General features: G+C 36.7%; 1 protein-coding gene across 1 annotated transcript in view; it reads right to left on the bottom strand.

Annotated features, from left to right (window-relative positions):
* The window catches only part of ERBB2 (erb-b2 receptor tyrosine kinase 2), a 71568-nt gene that overhangs the window by 41378 nt on the left and 9302 nt on the right, over nt 1–20888 (bottom strand). The window contains exons 2-5 of the mRNA XM_014053492.2: nt 5494–5645; nt 4128–4314; nt 2614–2748; nt 1054–1125 (exon numbers count right to left, since the gene is read on the bottom strand). Of these exons, the coding sequence (XP_013908967.2) occupies nt 1054–1125; nt 2614–2748; nt 4128–4314; nt 5494–5645 (546 nt within the window). The remainder of the gene's footprint in view (nt 1–1053; nt 1126–2613; nt 2749–4127; nt 4315–5493; nt 5646–20888) is intronic.

Genomic DNA, 20888 nt, shown 5'->3' with positions numbered 1-20888 from the left:
TTGTGCATGTGTGCGTGCCTCCCGCCAGCAAGATGGTTTTTGGGTCTCTTCCGCGCATGCATGGGCTGCATGTGGAAGATGTGCGTGCATGCGCAGGGGAGCATGGAGGAATCGTACACGCATACACAGGGAGTGGGGAGCGTGGGGGTGCATGCACATGTGCAGGGGTTGCATGCACATGTGCAGGGGTTGCATGCACATGTGCAGGGGTTGCATGCACATGTGCAGGGGTTGCATGCACATGTGCAGGGGTTGCATGCACATGTGCAGGGGTTGCATGCACATGTGCAGGGGTTGCATGCACATGTGCAGGGGTTGCATGCACATGTGCAGGGTGGAGGGCATGTGGGGGTTTGCATGCACATGCGTGGGGCACAGGGGTGCATGCACACATGTGTGGGGCACATGCAGAGGGTTGTGCATGTATGTGCAGGGTGCACAGGGGATTGCGCATGCATTGCATTATGGGTACGTGCATGTGTGCTTTCAGCACGCTGCATTGAAAAGGTTAGCCATCAGTGCTCTAAAGCAACTTTCTCCCCCAGTGTCTTGGGGTTATGACTGCCAAATTAACATGCTGACTGGGAAACAGATTCTGAGAAGCACAACAATCTGAAAAGAAAGAATGGTGAGGAAAAGGAGAATATGATAACACACTTTAGTTATCTGAAGAGTTATCCTACAGAAGTTGCTCAAGATTTGTCCTTATTTGTCCTCAGACAACAGAACACATAAAGGACTTATATTACAAGAAGCTTTACATATTTAATGTAAATTTAAGAAAAACCTTCCTAATAGTAACTTGATAATGGAGCCAATTATCCAGGGGAACAGTAGTGTTCTTGCGCTGCACTAAATCTTTGGCTTAGACTCCAGCACTATACAGCCCCTTACATTTTAAGATCACTTCAGTAACACATTTCAAGTGCTTTTTTTTTTTTAAGCCCTAGGATCTTGGATTTTGAAAATAGAAATTTTGTCCGAAATTTCCTTGCATGCATTAGAGATGTTGTATTTTTCCATCAGATCCCAAGCAGTGATATTCCTTCTTACATATTTGACAGCTCCCTTTTGCTTCTCCCCAGCAGTGGTTATTATGTGGGCAGATTTGGCTGCAGTCAGGGCCTAGAGGGAAAGAAAACAGATTTTTAAAATCTTACATCTAGGAGGAAGAAGCTTGCAAAATTGGAGTAGTAACAATTGTGAGATACCAGATGTGCTCAGCTGGGAAGCCTGCAAAAATGAACTTGGCAAAGAGTTGTGTATGTTGTAATTTTGCCAGGACACAGAATCCAGTTGTACTGGATTTGGCTTCCTAAGAATATCTGCTTTCATTTTTTTTAAAAAAAACTAAGTTTCTAGTCTTTACGTTTGTAATAGCAAGCAGGGTGTGTGTAAGACACATTTTCTCAAGTCTCGGATGACAGAAACAGCTGAATATGATTGTTGATGGAGAAGAGCAGAGTTTCAATGTTCCTTGTGAATAAACCAAAATATATCACACAAAGCAGAAAATATTACAGAAGGCATTATATAAAATTAAAGAGAAAATATTTAAATTTGCTAATATAATACTGAATGCAAAATTTGGCTTTTCCTCATGTGAATTTCAGCAATTTGGGCATAGAATCCAGACATATCTCTAACATCTAAAAGTTTAGATAATGCACATTGACTTATTAGGCTGACAAAATGACATCAGCCAGGTCAAAAATGAGGAATTCCTAGAATACTGATGGTGGGGTTGGTTTTCGTTCTGACATTTTGAATAGATGAACTGTGAACATACCGTAGGAATAGGAAGGAAAATAAAGAGAAATGGTTGAGTTGCAATCAATTGTTACAACAGCACTGAACAAATAATATTTATGATGGTTCCTCATAGTTCTGGTGCCACAATATCCTCACAGTCACAAGGTCATGACATTCTCTACTGGCTTCCCACAAGCAAAGTCAATGGGGAAACTGGCATAAAATTGCAGTCACGTGAGATCCTCATTTAATGATCCATGCAGACTTCACTTAATAGGGCAACTGGATTTCTGGAATTGCCATTGCTAAATGACATGGTCATGTGACATAATCCTTTATGACTGCATCACTTAAAGACAATAATTCCAGTTGTAATAGCTTTGCAAGCCAAGCACTACCTAGAGGTAATAAAAGAATACAGCTCATTCAAAACCTCACAGATTGTAGAAAGATTTACAGGGAAGCATAAAATGGAAAAGAAAAATCCAGTGCACAGATAGTATGGGGTCTATAAATCTTTGTTTTATTTGTTATTCCAGTTATTATGGGCATGCTACATGTACAAATCACAACAACTAAAAACACAGATATAATATCTAGAAAGTTCAGAATTAGCGCCAGATAAGAACAAACATAACCCAACTTCTATTACTAACAGCAGCTATGAAATTCATTTTATGTCAGAGTAAGACTTCTTAATTTTACCAGAGAATAAACAGTACTGATGAAAAACCAAATTTTCAAACTCAGAAGAAACTGGTAGATATTAAATAATTCCCTAGCATCCTTAAAACAAGGATTTACTTCTGCACATAATTTCCCTGTGAAGCCCAGAGCCTAACCAATTATACTTATACTTACAGTTCCTACGGCGATGGCTGCTGATCTCTGTATAGTTTTGCGAGTTATACTTATGGAAGATAGCTTTCCAATGTATGGTCTCTTGGAAGCACAGCTGGGGGTTCCTCTCTATAATCACACTACCTTTTAAGATCTCTGAAAGGAATCAGGAGGAAAGGAAGGATCAGAAAAAGGGAAATGAGTTAACAGTCTGTTTTCGTTCATTATTTTAAAACCACACATTGTCTATTAGAAAGTTCAACCTGTTGTCACAACTGAGCTGGAACTGTATTACAAACTGTGGATAAAATTGTATTACACTTCCTAAAGTTAGCTAAGAGTTTGGCACATTATGAACACAATGTACCAATGCTGAGGAAAGTGTGCCTAAGGCATACTTATAAGTTCATGGCACAAGCAATGTAAATTCATGGCACAGGTAAGATTCAAGCAACAAACATCCCACCTTATAGTTCAGGCTGAAATATGATGCCAAATCTTCTAAATCTTCAAGGGGGCTTTGTGTGGGGATATAGGAGCAGACCATCAATCAATCACTGAGCCAGATATAAATGCTTTTAGCTATCAAGTAGAAATAGTATAGTATTTTTACAGAACTGAAGTTGCTCCTAGGGCTAAAAATTCTTTTTTTAATAATGGCAGTTTCATAAAATATTTAATAAATAAACACTGTAGTACACTTTAGGCCCGGTTAGAACAGCAAAAGTAATGACTTTTGGCTTCTCCTAACAATAAGAATATTTATACCAGTTGTCGCTTATTACGTATATGTGAACTGGAATCTGATTTGTTAAAATCCATCAAAGATTCTAATTCACACATTCTTTTAAGGCAGCAATCCACCAACAGTGCTTCCTGCCTTTATGTTTTAAATGCAAATAATTTTGTTTGGATAATTTTGTGCATGGCATCAAACACTGCCTCTTGCATATTCCACTCCTGGAATACTTCATCCAATTTTGGTCACTATACTACAAAAAAGATGTTGAGACTGGAAAAAGTTCAGAGAAGAGCAACTAAGATGATTAAAGACCTGGAGACTAAAACATATGAAGAATGGCTGCAGGATTTGAGTTTGGCTAGTGTAAAGAAAAGAATTAGGGGCAACATGATACCAGTATTTGAGGGACTGCCATAAAGAAGAAGGGGTCAAATTATTCTACAAAGCATCATAGGGCAGGACAAGAAACAATGGTTGGAAACTAATCAAAGAGTGAAGCAACCTGGAATTAAGAAGAAACAAGAAACAATGGAAATTTCCTAACAGTGAGGGCAATTAACCAGTGGAACAGCTTGCCTTCAGAAATCTTGGATGTTCCATCACTAGAGTTTTTAAGAAGAAACTAGACAGTCACTTATCTGAAATAGTGTAGGTTCTCCTGGTCGAACAGTGGGTTGGACTAGAAGACCTCCAAAGTCTATTCTATTCTATTCTATTCTATTCTATTCTTTTCTTATTCCTACTCCTACTCCTACTCCTATTCCTGGAAACTATCCAGCCCATCATAACACACCTGTTAGCTTCAACATGCCCAGTTCCTGCAGCCCCACGTCTCCACTGGGATCAGCATTGTCTAGGACAGCCAGTGCATACTTCTCCTCATAGAGCTGTGTCCCACGAATGATCAAGAGGCTGTTCAGGTGCAAATGGCGCATGTGATTCTTGGCTATTAACACATATCCCTGGACTTCTCTGATGTCCTGAGAAGCAGAGAGACAAAAATGAAAGATAAATGTTTCAGGATGCTTGGATTTGCAAAATATCACCCAGTAAGAACATGGTGAAGATATGGCCAACAGAGCTGAGGGGCCATAATACCCTCCTTGAACTCTACTATACTGGCAGGGTCAGATGAAAACTGAAGTGCAATAGCTGGAAGACCAGATTCCCTGACCCAACAGACCCAAATTTTCCCTGAGCCAAATCACAGTATATTGCACACAGAGAACAGAAAGCTTTTAATTACACTGTTCTATGTGTACACCATACTGTTATTCCTTCATAACCCACAACTTGTAAATTGCAATAGCTACACTTGGGGAACATGGCGAGTCCTACTCAAAATGCATATTTGGGCTTACTGCACTATATTTGGGCTCAGTGCAGTAAACCTAGAGTTTGTGATTTACAAATTGTTGGTTGTGAAGGTATCATGATATATTGCTAAAACTGTAGCTTATTGATAAAACCATGGTTAATATAAATAATGAGTATAATGTGCACTCAGCATTAGAGCATATAGGGGGAAAATGGAAGATGATTTGTATTTATATTTTCATTCACCTTTTACCTATACCTGTCTATATCTTTGTTTTCACGTACTCTTTCTATTCTAAGTTTGTAGGTGTTGCTTGAAGCCAACTTTTCTGGTTTGTAAGTTATGTTTGACACAAAGACTAGGTTCACATATTATGCTTTGGTATATTTTGTTTAATAATGATTTGCCTAATTGAAATTTTAATAATGACTAATGAATTTCATTATGGCTTAGCATGTCACAGAAAGTAAACTAGCTTATGGACAACTGAACCCAGCGTAAGCAATAAAATTCAAATTCTTGGGCTCCAAAACAACATCTTGTTATTATGCTCATCTGCAGGCATGAGACTCAAGCCCTTTTAGAGAGAAATAAAAATATGCACAACTGAATTCAATTTAGCTATACTTTATTAAATGTGGGGAATATTTGGAGTTGATCTAATACAATCCTAGTAGACAATGTTTTTGTAACTTCCAGTCATCAATGTCACCTTCTTAAATTCTAAGGGCAGGGACAGCTAAGTGGAAGCATATAGCATTTCTTCTTTTCCCCATTCCTAAACTAATAAAACAAAGAAGTTTGGAAACACCATCATTTTTCACATTAAAACTGTACCTACTTTGAGAAAGGATGTATCCACATCTGCTGGTAGGTATGTGATCTCCAAATTGCCCTGCACAACCTGACAATGCTCATAGAGCCAACGGAGGGTGTCTGGATGGTTTTCTGGACTTGAGGGCGGCTGCAGTTTCATATCGGTCCCTGTGCATACTGAAAAGAAGAAAAAAGGGGGAATTATCATTAAGCTCAAGAGAAAGACGGATCTGCTCCACTCAATAGGATTTCATCTAACTGGCAAGTAAGACATATCTGGTTACTTTGATCACAGTTGCAACTTCTGAAGAATCTCAAATTCTTCATAATAATCTCTGATCAATTACTCAACACAGTTATAGAGAGCATTGCCCTGACCAGCCTTGGCTCCAACTAGCCAACTAATAAGCAAAGACAGAAACTGACCTGAATTCCTTGCTCTCTTCCATTGCAATAACCTTGGCTTCATGCATGAGTTCCGTGAGAAAAGAAGAGAAAGTAAACCACAATTGCAAAAGGGCTGAAGAATAGCGCAAAGGCACTATGGAGCTCCAAAATCACCTTAACCACAGAAGATAGAAATTGATGGGCCTTCCTATTAACAGCAAAGTTGCAGGCCCACAGATGCAATTTTGTCATCCCAAATAACAAAACAGAAATTTTCAATTGGAGATTAGGGTTGGCAAAACTGGAAGGAAATTAGTTCAGTTGTCCAAGATAACATTAGCAGATAACATTAGCAGGCGGAACAAAAGGGTGGAATTCCAATGCAACTATAAGGAGGGTTTTTTGCTTTCTTTGGAGCTATACCTTGGCAAGGTATATGGGTTCATTTTGGAACATTGGAATTAAGTTGAGCAGGTTTAAAATCTTAATTTTAAACTGTAAAATAAAAAATTTAAATGCATACAAGCCGGACATTCCATATTTCATTACTAAACAATCACTGAGCAAAGAATATCTTGAGAATCTCAGTTATTTTTCTTTTTTAAGTAAGCTTCCAATTCCTGCCACAATGAACTTAAAGAAAATGGGGTAATTCTCAAAGTTTACTGTGTACAGTGTATAAAATTGTCTAGTGTATATAGTGAGTGTCCAAAGAACATATCTTTTCTCCTAATTAGCAGGACTAAACAGATTAATACTGTAGATATGTATAAACTTGATGTGCACAATTTCACAGCCTGCAGTGTTCCATTGTAAGGGCCTAACGCACATTAAAATGAACAGCTCTCCAAGTCTTTTTTTAGCAGAGGATGGAATCCGTCTTTCCAAGTCAAAAACTAATAACAGCAACAGGGACTGAAGTCACATATTGTATAAGTAAATATTTCCTTTCTATTTTGCTGAACAACCTACAGTAGCCTACTTTTCGCAATACCGAACCATAATAGCTGGGTTTCCACCTCATATTTAGGTTACTGACTTGTTATAATGACTGAATATGAAAATATTAACTTAATGTGCTGCCAACTGCTAAAATACCTGTTTTTTAAAAAGGCGTGTATGCCTTGTTTTCAAAAGAAGAAAAATATAAGAATCTAACATGTATGGACATGGGTTGTCTGGGTTAGGAAACTAACTTTTGCTATTCCTTGCAAAAGGAGCTTTTCCTAATATATATTGTAGGAATATGCAGCTTTTCCTACTATATATAATGCAGCTTTTCCTACTATATATAATTAAAACGTATTTTTCCTGGCAAAATGGAATGTGGCTTTTAGCAGTTGAGACTCAGAGATCCAAGAGGTCATTACCCTGTTTCATTGCATGGCATTCTGGAGAAATTAAAAAATGCAGAGCAGGATGGCAATATAATAAACTGCTTTGAAATAAATGTGGGTGGAAGGGGTTTTTTGCTTTCTGGAATTCAATGTGCAATTCAATAGTGGAACTCTGGTATCCACCCAAGCCTTTCCAAGCCAAGCAGCAACTTCTCAGATCCTTTTAGAAAAACCAACACTTCCTGTGTCACTATCCAATTATTGAAAACATAACCAAAATCAGCATACATGTTCCCAAGTATAATTCCATGCCTCAGTATAATCCTCCCCCAGATTCGCGACATGCAATAAAACAGTTGTACAGTAACTGTTTCTTTAGGAAATACAATGGACTCAATTTAACTTGATGGTTCATTTCAATAACTTCCTATTGATTTCCTGTAATAACCTAATTCATCCCAGCTGCTCTGTCTGTGTATGAGTCACTCATTCTCATTTCTCAGCAGGGGATTTGAAACATATTGATTTTGAAGGACTGGGTTTTAAAAGGCATAGTCTTGCTGTTGTTTTTTAAAGATCTGTTTATTTCAAAATATATTTTGCTATGATTTTTGATTTGGAATGGCTTGACGATTCCAAATCTTGTTTTATCAGAAACAGTACACTGGGAAGCCTGACAAACAACCTCAATTTGTTCCCTTCAGACTGATCTCTAATTTTTATATTCAGCACCAATTCCTTCTTGACTCTACCTCTTCTTGTTCTACTACCCACATTTCTCGTTACCAGATTCAAGTTATTTTATTTCTCTTGATAATATCCAACACTCATTTCCATATAACAAAAACACATTCTTATACACAGCCATTTTTTCTTTTACAAGCATACATTTGATGCAACAGAGTTCCACCCACTGTATCTTTAGATTTGTCCATTTCCCCATATTTACTAAATATACTTCCAAGTATATGCTTAGTTTAAAAAAAAATTATGGGGAAAAGATATTTATTATATATTAAATGTAGAACTACAATGTAGTGTTAATACGTATAAATTGTGCAATTGCATTATTTTTCACCACTATACAAATTACCTAAATCACAGCGGATGTTGTACAATTAAGGTAAATTTTATTAAATAAAGCTATCTTGTCCAGACTACCCTTTTTTAATAAAAGTTTTTATTTTTAAACAATCATAAAACAAACAAACATAGACATACACAAAGTATAAAAACCATCCTTGAATTTCCTACAGTGTGTCAATTGGTTACCAAGCTTTTGAGCCTCCTCACAATAGTCTTCACTTGCAATTTACATAGTCTCATATCATCAATCTAATATATATGTATACAATTGTTATGATTATTAAACATTCATTGACTATAGCTATTATTACATCCTTATGTGAAATATTCTAAATTTAAAATAAATTTATATTATGGCATTTCATTACATCATCCTGGAATCCTCCAGTAATATTCCATCTTTATATTCTATTCAATATAGAATTATTTATCTTTTATAACAAAGCTTTTCAACATCATCTCTATAGTCCTCACTTACAATTTATGTAAAATTTCATATTATCAATCTATTGTATATATATATATATGCATCATTATCATTGTTAATCATTTATTTGACTATAAACTATTATTACTTTTTCTTATACATAATACTCAAAATTTAACAAAGTTTAATTTAATTTTTATTATGGCATTTCATTTCATCATCCTGCACTTCCAGTAGTAGTGCAGTCCTATATCTCTTGCCATTTATAGAATTTGGATTCTAATTGTTTTCTTGAAAAGTCTTATGTGGACTTCTCTTGGCAATTTGTTGTTCATTGCATATCTTGTAAAGACTCGAAACCCTCCATCTGCTCCTTCCATCAGCTTGCCTTTAGTTATGCTTCTGTCAAAAATTTTCTCATTATTTCTGCCAGATTTCCTCCCTTTTCTTCTTCCATATTTTGAAGTCTGAGATAGAGTTCCAGTTCGTCAACCTCTCCTTTCAATATTCCACTCCTATCATTTCCCTCCACGCTCAATTTTACTGTCAATGTCAACAATTTTCTTATCACTTTGTTCATATTTTCCATCAATTTTTTGAACTCTATCCTTAAATTTCATCATAGCTTTGAAAATATTCTCAAATCTTCCCTCCATTCTTTCTGTTCTTTGTTCTATAATCTCAAATCTCTTTTCAATGTTTTCTGTACTTATTTGTAATTTTTGAATTTCTAGCATAATTATTTGCAATGTTAAGGTTCTCTACCTCGCTTTTTGGAAATTTTAAATTTATCAGACTTGAACATACTGATTCTATAAAAAACCACCCTACTTGGAACAGCTTATGTCCTTTGACGTTACCTTAACAATTCCTAGCTTCTTGGTTAGGACTCGAGATGTTGAGCTACCAACCAGCCCCAAAGGCTGTGAATCTTACCAAAGATTAATCATGCAATAATAATAATAACCAATGCCAAATCCGGCGAAACAACTGGCCGCTGTGATACAATTGTATAATAATAATAATAACTGATTATAAATTGCGGCACAATTCAGTAGCACAAATGATCCATTGGAATTTGTGCAAAAATTATAATATTAAAATAGCAACAAACTGGTGGGAACATCAGCCTGAAAAAGTCACCGAAAATCAGATGGTCAAGATCTTGTGGGACTTCTGTATACAAACGGACAAAATACTGGCGCATAATACACCAGACATCACACTGGTTGAGAAAAATAAGGTAACAATCATAGACATCGCAATACCAGGTGATAGCAGGGTTGCCAAGAAGGAACATGAAAAAATCACAAAATACCAGGACTTAAAAATCGAAATTCAACGACTATGGCACAAACCAGCAGTGGTAATTCCAGTGGTAATTGGCACACTGGGTGCTTTTCCAAAAGCACTGGAATTACATTTAAAACAGTTAAAAGTTGACAAAATCACCATCAGTCAAATGCAAAAAGCTGCACTGCTGGGATCTGCACGCATATTACGAAAATACGTTACGACGTCCTAGGCCCCTGGGTGGGGCCCGACTAGTAACCAATGCCAAATCCGGCTAAACAACTGGCCGCTGTGATACAATTGTATAATAATAATATAGCCTTTATTGTCATTGTACATCATGCATACAACGAAATTGGCTTAGCCTCTACTGGTGCAATCCATAACAGAAAATACAAGACAAGGACACCCTGTAATTGCTCCTGTAAATCTGCTTCCAACTACCGGTATTTCTGAGCTTGAGTTCTTAGGCAACAACAAAGCACCATGTACACTGCACTGCTGTACATGTTAAGACAGCTGACCTAGAAAGGTGGTTGCCAAGAAACTCTTTCTGATGACCTGAAACGGACCATCCTATCCCCCTTTTAAGGCATGTAGCCAGCAGTATAATTGAAAAGGTTTGGCTCTATATTATTTCCATTATAATATCCAGGAGTGGGGGTACTAGAGTGTTCCTTCCCAGTGAAAAAGCAGTTTTCAGAGAGCCCTGGTTCCTCTCTTCCTTTGTTCATGGATTTTTTCTTTTCTTTTTTCTTTATTTTTTTTAAGTTCTAGCCTTGAGTAAATCTTTTTGAAAACTCTCCTGGCTTGCATGAAATAAGTGTCGTATTTTGGGTTTTTTTTTTTTTTTAATGAAAATCTCTTTCTGCTGAAAGTAGAATGAGATTGGTCCCTTCTTCTACACAGAGAAATGGGATCCTGCATCATTATAAACCACATCTTCCCCAGTGGTGAAATTCAACTTTTTTACTACCGGTTCTGTGGGTGTGGCTTGGTGGGCACGGCATGGCTTGGTAGGCGTGGTGTGACTTGTTGGGTATGGTTTGGTGGGCATGGCAGGGGAAGGATACTGCAAAATCTTCATTCCCACCTGACTCTGGGGCCAGGCAGAGGTGGCATTCGCCAGTTCTCCAAACTTCTCAAAATTTCTTCTACCGGTTCTCTAGAACCTGTCAGAATCTGGTGGTCTTCCCCTAAAATGATACATGTAGAGAAACGGATGGGAAGAACATTTGTCTTCCCTTCAGGGCACCGTATCAAAATTGCATTGAAACTTCTCTAGGCCTGAGCAAACATTTGTTTGTTTTGCTGTGATCCATTATTAAAAATCTTCCTCAAAAGTGGTAAATTTATGTTTATACTTCTTTATACCTTTTCATCCTCCTCTTTCAAGAGCTGAAAGTTTAGATAGCACTGAATTGCTCTTCTTTAACCAATATGAGAAGGCCGCATTCTTCCTAGCTTTTCAAAATAGTCTGATATTACTTTGTCCTTGTTTTGAGTCCTCTGTTATACTTCATCAAAGCTTTAATAAATTGGTGGGTCTGAGCATGTGATGCCTGGCTCCTTCCAATTTTTTGAATCAGAGAGTAAATTAGCTCCCAGGTAACTGGGACCTGGGCCAGGTGAATCAAAGACGTGCACTCTCTATTGTACTGAAGTTTGTTCTCTGCCTTTATAGAGATGACAAGGTGCCGAAAACAACTTGAATATGGGGCCACAGTATCATTTGCTAGGCAGTGTCAGGCCACTCAAGTATGTGCCTTGGGCTAGGACACATGTCTATTCATGAAATAGTTGGGCAAGTGAGATCTTATGGCCATGGGCAGGGGCAAGAATTTATGGCCCACCCAATGTTGATTACACAGGGGGGGACGACAACCTTACTATCTGTAAATACGTCAGCCTAAATTGGGCAGTCAAGAGGAATTAGAAGAAAGTATAAGCTGAGTTTCCAGTCCTCATAACTTGTGTAAAAAAGAGTGGCAGACTAAGTAAGGAGCTCTTTTCATTTTAACAATGTAATTTAAGACAGTTTGCTGCTGCCGTTTTCAAACTCCCAATCAATGAAAATAATTCTTCATCAAATACAATTTATCCAGAAATCTTTAGTATATTCAGGCCAGCTTTCTATTCACTGTTGTTTTAATGCAAAAGTATGTAACCTGAAGTCCTCTAATGTCTATAATGTCTATTTTATATAATCATCTCTCCCATTGTTTTTTTCTTCCCCCACATATTTACTAAGATTCCCAGGCACCAAAAGCTATATCAGTTTTATATTCATTTCATATCTTTTATTTGGGGAGAGGGGAGGAATATATGCTGATATATACTCGTGGACCCATCTCACCAAACCCATATTAGGATCTCTGACTTTATGAAAAATATACAAATACTTAGCTGCATTGTTCAGTAAACAATTGACACAATTCAGCAAGGCTATTTGGTGGAAAGCTGAATTCACATACTATACACAGAATAATCTAAATCCTTCTGTTTAATACTAGAAAGAAACTAGAACTTTCTAATTGGAGTTTATGGATTACTGAATCAGAAAAGATTCATGGAAGATAAATGTTATATATGGTAATGGCAGTATGATTATTATATACATAAAGATGGAAGATAGTGAAATTCCCTCAATGCAAGAATGATTATAAAACTGTCAGAATTATGGAAATGGCAAAAGATATTTGTTTGGTCAGAAAGAAAAAAGCAAATATTTCTCTAAAGTTTGGAAATCTTTTACTGACTTTTTGTTTAAAAAAAAAGCAAAAGAAAAAAGCAAAATTATGATTTGTGGATTTAATAATTGCAAAAGATAAGAATATAATACAGAGTTGAAGGGGTTTCTGGAAGAGAAGAGGGAGGAAAGATATCGGTTTGTCAACATCTGTTGAACAAATTATTAGAAGCCATTGTTTTTCATAATTTTAATTTTTTTTTCTTTGCCTCCATCTTTTCTTTTAGGTAAAATTCTCAGCAAACACAAAAAAAATATAAATTTTTTTGGTGGACTTGAATCTAAAGGGATACTTATTTTGCTTTGTTAAACAAAAAAAAAGTTTAGAGGACCAGGTTAGTTATAAAACTCAGGACAACTAAGCAATAAACCTGTTATTTGGAACGGATGTCCTCACCTCTTCCCTCTTTCCCCACTTTGCTTCTTTCCCATGAAGGCTATGCCAAGGCAGATGAGAAAATGAAGAAGAATCTGCTTCAGCTTCTCAAGGATGGGCAATTTAATACTGAGAGCCATTGTCAGCCAAGAAGAAACTTTTCATACAAATATCACAGCTTCTGATCAAATAACAGTTAGAAAAGTAGGAAGAAATACTGATGGCAGATCCCGGCTGGCAAAGAAAGCATAGTTTTCACTTAGTTCCAACATTCAGAATTAAGCAATTGATGAAGTGGAACTAATACATAGGTTAATGAATGTCAAATGGATTAGATTTACAATGCATGTTAGTGGGAAATTAACTAAAATAATGGAACAAAGCCTGGAAACTTCAATAAAATATCTGATTTGTAAAATTCATGATCCATGAAGTTAAACAAAGGTTAAGACACCAGCCTGGCGGGAGATCGTGAGTTCAAGTCCTGCCTTAGCCATGAAAGCCAGATAGGTGACCTTGGGCTAGCTACTCTCTCTTAGCCAAACCCACCTGACAAGGTTGTTGTTGTTATGGAGAAAATAGGAGGACGAAAGACTATTAGGTATGTTCACCACCTTGACTTATTTATAAAAATAATTAAGGCAAGATACAAATAAATAAACAAACAGCTCAGTACTGTTGCTGGAGTAAAGACACTTTTTCTACACGAAACTGCAACTACAAGAACTGTGAAATAGTTGTGAACTGTGAAATAGTTGTGAACTGTGAAACATGTGGATAACAAGCTATGCAAATTTGAACTTCAGTAAACACAGTTTCTTTTAAAAAATAATGTAGGGACAAGATACTTGCATTTAAATAAGAGTGAGAAAGTCTTTACTGGAATTTATATTATATCTTTAAATCTTATCAGATCTTAGATTTTAAGTAAAACAACAAAAAATTGAATGGAACATTTTCATTTTGGAGTGCAATAAACATCCTTAGCCACAATTAACAATGTTAATCAAAACAACTACTTCTGCATTAATTCTGGTCGAAGAATTTGGGTTATTGGTATATAGGTAGTTCCCGACTTACAAGAGTTTATTTAAATTATCATTCGAAATTATAATGGCCCTTAAAAAAGTGACTTATGACCTGTTTTCACACTTACGACCATTACTCCATCCTAATGGACATGTTACCAAAATTCAGACGCTTGGAAACTGATTCATATTTATGACTGTTGCAGTGTCCCAAGATCACTTGAATACCTTTCGTGACCTTCTGACAAGCAAAGTCAAAGCGAAGTCGGATTCACATAACAACTGTAAAGTGTTAATTTAACATTAGTAGTGATTCACTTAATAACTCTGACAACAAAGATAATAAAGCTCACTTAATAAAACGGCTCACTTAACAACATAAATTTTGGGCTCAATTGTGGGCGGTAGTTGAAGACTACCTGTACAAGGTTGCAGAATATATTCTTAGCAAAGGGGAAAAAATTATTACTTTGGAATGTAAACTGGAATACCAACAAAAGGGGTCTACTATGCAAATGATTTAAGTGGACCGGCTAACTTTTAAATGAACTATGTACAGTAAAAGACTTTGCAGCTTTGGAAAATTTAAATCAAAAATGTATCCCATTATGTTATAACTGAGAGCCAATGCTGTCTATTGGTATCAGGCTAGAAACTAGAAGACCATGAGTTCTAATCCCATTTAAGCATGAAGCCAGCTACAGGACCTGGGGCCAAACACTTTCCCTCAGTCCTAAGAATGAAACAATGGCAAATCACTTCTGAAAAGCCTTGCCAAGGCAACTGCAGGCATTTGTGCAAGGGGTCTCTGAGAATCGGACTTGCTTAAAGGAAAAAAAAGTGTTCTAATTGCATAATATTGGAATCAAGCAATGAGAAATTTCATTTTTAAAAAATTTGACAATTTCTGAGGCTCCAAGAATCTGGACAACCATATATCAAAAACTACTTATTTGTTGTTATCTAATGATTGTCTGGACTTCTCTGTCACAGATATAATCTTCAATGGGTGGATCACATCTAAATGCAATGGCCTCATCAACGTTTGTTTTTGAATTTTCAGAACAAAAGCAAGGGGGAAATGACCAATGGTAAATAGCAATTGCATAAAGTAGGAATTGTAACTCTGCTGTTCACAAACAAAATGAAAATGCCATCTACAAATTAGTAGTAGTAGGAGACTGCCACCTTTGAACTGAGTCTTCTAGGCAGAAAAGGTGACACCCGCCATTGTAGATGGAACTCCTCAGAATATCTGCATTTTAAATCAAGAAACAGATGTAGCAATCGGCTTTTCCTTAATTTCTTAAGGCAATTTCTCCAACTTCATGACTAACACTTCTTTGGGTAACCAGGTTGGAGAAAATTGCTTCAAGGAATATCTGATGCTAAACTCTTTTTTCTATCAGATCAATAATGTCTTTACATCATCCCTTAGGCGGTTGGCAGAGTTTGACAACAAAACTACTTTTTCAAGCTGAGCATGTTTAGAAAGGAAAAGTGATTCTCTGAAGTAACCTTGATGAAGCTAAAATGCTCCATCCCCCAACTAATGTTGGTACTGCCCACACAGCGTGATCCAACTAGAATTAGGATCAACAACCTCAATTTATGTAACCTTGTTGCCACTGGAAAATCTAGATGTACAAGTACAGGCTGTGGAGGAAAGGAGTTGCTAAATTGTTGAGAGACACAGGACAAGTATACTTTAATGCAAGTGAAGTGCCATTACTGTAGCTACTTTTCCTATTCAATGCCAACATGAAAAGCAGAATTTCAAAATAAAGAAACAGATGAAGACTCGCTATTTTCTGGAATACAGTTTCTATTCAAGAAGCTCATATTTCTACTCCCACAAGAAAGAAAGCGATTGTTACTCAGTGAGAAGTGGAAATATATTTTACATATGTTCAAATTCAATTTACACATACCATAACTAGATCCCTTGGGTCCAAAACTAACCCATAAGACTTTAGATAAACACAGCCTGTCACAGAAGGCTTAGGAGATATACAGACCAGGAAGCTAGACAAAGATTTTGTTACCTCTCCTTAATAAAAACAGCAGACAACTCCACCCAAACATACAAGGGTCCCGTGATGATAACAATATAATGACACCACCCATTGATTTCAGAATCTGGTAGATATATTGGGGTATGACCAAGAATATGTTTTAATTGGTCCTGCCTAAATATATCACACATTTTACTATTTTAATTTTTGACTGAATATTGATCCATGGAATGAAACATGAGATAGTATTGAATTTGATAGTTTATGCTTATTACTAGAAATCTAATGATACAAAATACTTGGAAAAGCTGACTTTTTGCAGTTTATTTAACATAATGGCTTTACAAAATCTCATTTTTTTGTATTCTTTAATTAGCAGAGATCAACTTTTGCAGAGTTTGGAAATTATTTCTTTCTTCCACTCTTTGGCAGGACTACTAATGAAGAAAGGCCTCTGGCCAAACGAAGCCAAGTGTTTTGGTGCTGCCCATGGCAAGGACACAAGGGGGTTGGTTCTGCAGCTAGAGGCCACTGCCAGTCAAAGGAAGTTCTCTGACTCTAAGTCAGCAGGGACCCTCCTCCAGGATAATCAACTGAAAGAGCCCGTAATAAAGTGCACTCCCAGCTGCTGGAATTCTCAGTGTGTCCATCAATGGTCTCCTGGCAACAGGCAGCAGGAGGCTGAAGGCCTCGGCCACCCAAATGAACAGGGACCTTGGCTCTTATCTGGCGCTGAGTGCAGCGTGGGAGGAGGCCGGGTTAAAATTAACTGCATTACAGATGGAGAGATCCTCTTCCGGAAAGAACCCCCTTCACTACTTTAGTAACTGCCAATGCCCCTTGAACTCACTTTTAAGTAATTTTTAATGAGAGGAAATAGGCATTGGTGAACAAACTAATAAATAAAATCTGGATGAGACAAATAAACAAACTGGTTTTAAATTAATTTACCAAAAGGTTTGCAATTAAGTAGACAACAAACCACCACAAAGAAGTATTAGTGGCAGTTAGTCTCACAGATGCTGACTGGGTTTTTTTTAACAGAACAAATCCGGGGTGTAGTTTTGTAAATTTTATACCTCTTCCTTTCCCCTGCATTAACAATTTAAATACTATCAGTATGTAATGTCTTCTATCCATCCTCTGTGGGTTTTTTTTTAATTGTATTGCTCATCAACCCAAATTCAGGCAGTTTTTAGAGCCATCACAATAATCTCATTAATAGTCTAATAGTCCTCCCTCCATTTTTCACATTTTTTTCTGCCTTAAACTTTGCCCTTAGAAATAAAAACCAGAGCTTTGACAGACTTCTGTGTTGTGCTCAATTTTGTTTTGCTTTGCTGCATTTGTATTAATTTTGAAAAAATCAGAAAATATGAATATACACTTTTCAAGGAAGTATTTATATTTCTTATGAGTCACTTTCTTTGTATCCATTTAAAATGATTTATAGAGGAAGCATCTGCTAAATAGACTACTTTACTTGAATGTTTGTCCTTCCTTCCTTCCTTTTTTTCCTTCTTTCTTTCTTGCCTCCCTCTTCCTATGATGTAATAAACTTAACTGAGTCATCCAATTTCCCAGAACCAGTTTCTCCTTCCCAAGAAATCTGTTACTTCTGTGCAACATCCACAAATTGTCTAATGTAATACCTGAATGTAACAACAGAATAACAGAGTTGGAGAAGACCTTGGAGATCTTCTAGTCCAACTCCAAACTCAAGCAGGAGACCCTATATCATTTCAGGCAAGTGGCTGTCTCTTCTTAAAAACCTCCAGTGATGGAGCACCTATAACTTCCAAAGACAAGCCATTCCACTGGTTAATTGCTCCCACTGTTAGGAAATTTCTCCTTAGTTCTAGGTTGCTTCTCTTCTTGATTAATTTCCATCCACTGTTTCTTGCCTTGTCTTCTGCTGGTTTGGAAAATAGGTTGACCCTTTCTTTTTTGTGGCAGCTCCTCAAATATTGAAACACAGTTATCATGTCACCCTAGTCCTTCTTTTCATTAAACTAGACATACCCGTTCTGCAACCGTTCTTCATAAGTTTTAATCTCCAAGCCCCTACCTAATCTTTGTTGTTCTTTTCTGTACTCGTTCCAAATTCTCAACATCTTTTTTATAATGAGATGACCAAAACTGGATGCAGTATTCCAACTGTGGTTTTATTAAGCCTTTCTTCATAAAGCAGTCCTAGTACTTCATGTGATCTGTTAATGTAATCTAGGATTGCATTGGTTTTTTTGTTCACATTGCTGGCTCATATTTAAGAAATAGTTCACTACAACTCCAAGATCCCTCTCACAGTTAGTGTTATTGAGTCAGATTTCACCTAATCGAAACCTGTACATTTGATTTTTCTTGCCTTACATTTCTCCATATTAAATTTCATTTGTTGGATAGATGAAAAAAAGGTAAAGGAGTTCCTGCAGATTTTATTCTACTATTCTTTGCCTATTATGGGGGGCAGTGTTCATTCCCATTTCAACACTATTGAGCCAGTGCTGTCCTATGATTATGTGGCCAGCTGATGTCACACAGTGCTATTACTTTGCCACTGAAGTAGTACCTATTATCTATTTGCATTTATATGTTTTCAAACTGGTAGGTTGGCAGGAGCTGGGGTGAGGACAGGAGCTAGGGTCTCAAACTAGGGCTCCTGGCTTTCCAACTGATAAACTCAGCATTTTAACCTCTGAGCCACCATGCTGTCCCTTTTTTGAATAGGGCCCAGTATAAATCACACCCAAATTTCTTTAGCTTACTAACTCCAGTCCAGATCTGCTAATGGAAGCCTACCTTATAAATGAATGGAATTACCATACTCCTGTCAAGGAGGAGTAGGATAGTCTTGAAGAAGGTATGCAATAGTTTTTAGGAAAGTATCAGCTTAGCCCTGAAAGATAATAGGGGGTGAAAAAAAAACCTCAAGATTTCCCTGCCTTGATTTATTTTTTTATTTTTTTTTAAAGAGGGAGACTGTCAAGACTTTACAGTTTCTCTATAATACATAATATTGTAGAGCTCCAGTAGTTCTTGCCTTATCTATACCCTGCTCTGGCCTACCTCAAAGAACTGGAAACATCTCTGAATATCAGCCTAATGCAGACAAAGAGATATTCTTTTTGGCTGTCTCATCATTGTATTCATGGACTAGATCAAAACGGACATTTAGTCAAAATGACAAACTAAATGCAAAGCAGCAATAGCATTTAAGTATTAAACCCAAATCAAAATTATATCTCATCTTTGCTTCAGGGCCATTGATTCAATAGCTTAAAAGGAATAAAATAAATGCCAGAGAGTTAAAAGGAAGCAGTAACAAAAATGATCAAGGATTTTTCTTGTTTTCGCTTGAAATTAACCTGGCAGTTTCCAGAAGAATATGCAGATTGAAACAGTTAAACTTCATTTGCACATTTCTCCAAATAAATCTTAGCTCAAAAGTGTACTTTGCACAAATGTATGTATTTTTACCTAAGTAAGATAATCCGTGACTTATAACCACAACTGAGTGCAATTTTGTTGTTAAGTGGGATATTTGTTGTTAATTTTGTTCCATTTTACAATCTTTCCTGCCACAGTTGTTAAGCGAATCCCTGCAGTTGTTAAACTACTGACATTGTTGTTAAGTGAATCTGATTTCCCAATTGATTTTGCTTGTCGGACATTTGCAAAAGGTGATCACATGACCCCAGGACACTGCTACCATCATAAATATGAGTCAGTTGCCAATCATCTGAATTTTGATCACGTGACCAAGGGGACACTGCAATGGTCGTAATTGTGAAAAATGGTTATGTCACTTTTTTCAGTGCTGCTGTAATCTTGAATGGTCACTAAATGAACTGTTTTAAGTTGAGGACTACCTATATGTATTTAAAAATTGCATCTGTGTAAAATATGTTCAGGAATAATGAACATTTCAATGTGGTTGGATTCAAAATAGGAGCCGCTAACTTACAAATTAAGACAAGACAAACTGATACAGGCAAGAAATTGAATGATCTCAATTACTTACTGCTTTAGTCAAACATAAGGAGAGATTGTACTGTATTCCTCAAATTCGGGCTATGCAGCACAAATCTAGTAGTAGTATGCAAACTATTTCAAATTCAAAACAATGGACCTGATCTTACTGGAATACTTTTGAAAGGCCAAAACAATCTGTTTCAAATTCAAAGTAGGGTGTTACGTATTCAAAGCATTTCGCCCATGCCTATTACGTTGTTTGAAATAGTATGAGGTGCTAAAGGTAGGTAAATAGGCACTGCAAAGCAGTAATATTCTGAATATTTTCTTATCAAAATTATTGCCCACAGACATAAGTACTTCTTTGATAATTTATCTCCAAGATCCTTCTTAAAGAGATTGCTCTTGAGTCATCTACATGAATAGAGTCAGTGCAAGCGTGGTGACATTGGCAAAGCACCTTTCTGCCAGATTCTTTCCATTTGAGACTTGAAACAATAACAAAAGTGCGTAACACCTCATTTTAAATTTCCAAGCGTATTCTTAATGATCCTCCTCCTATCCTGTTTGAATTTAAAATTGCAGTGTGTCAACTCATTCCTAATTCAAAGAGCACAGAAAAACCAGCTCTATGAGGTTGAGGATTTGGCTGTGTTTAAAAGAGGTAGAGATTCTCTCCCCTCCCCCCCTAGCCTTTCTCTCTTCCTTTTTATCACCAGGATTCTTAACTTGTAACAAAGGCGAAGTAAC

The sequence above is a fragment of the Thamnophis sirtalis genome, unplaced genomic scaffold (assembly GCF_051295495.1).
Source record: "Thamnophis sirtalis isolate CommonGarterSnake01/CBP01778 unplaced genomic scaffold, rThaSir2_p1.2 scaffold_4, whole genome shotgun sequence".
Lineage (NCBI taxonomy): Eukaryota > Metazoa > Chordata > Lepidosauria > Squamata > Natricidae > Thamnophis > Thamnophis sirtalis.
Note: the sequence above shows the minus strand (reverse complement) of the source record. Positions and strands in the feature narration are given on the sequence as shown.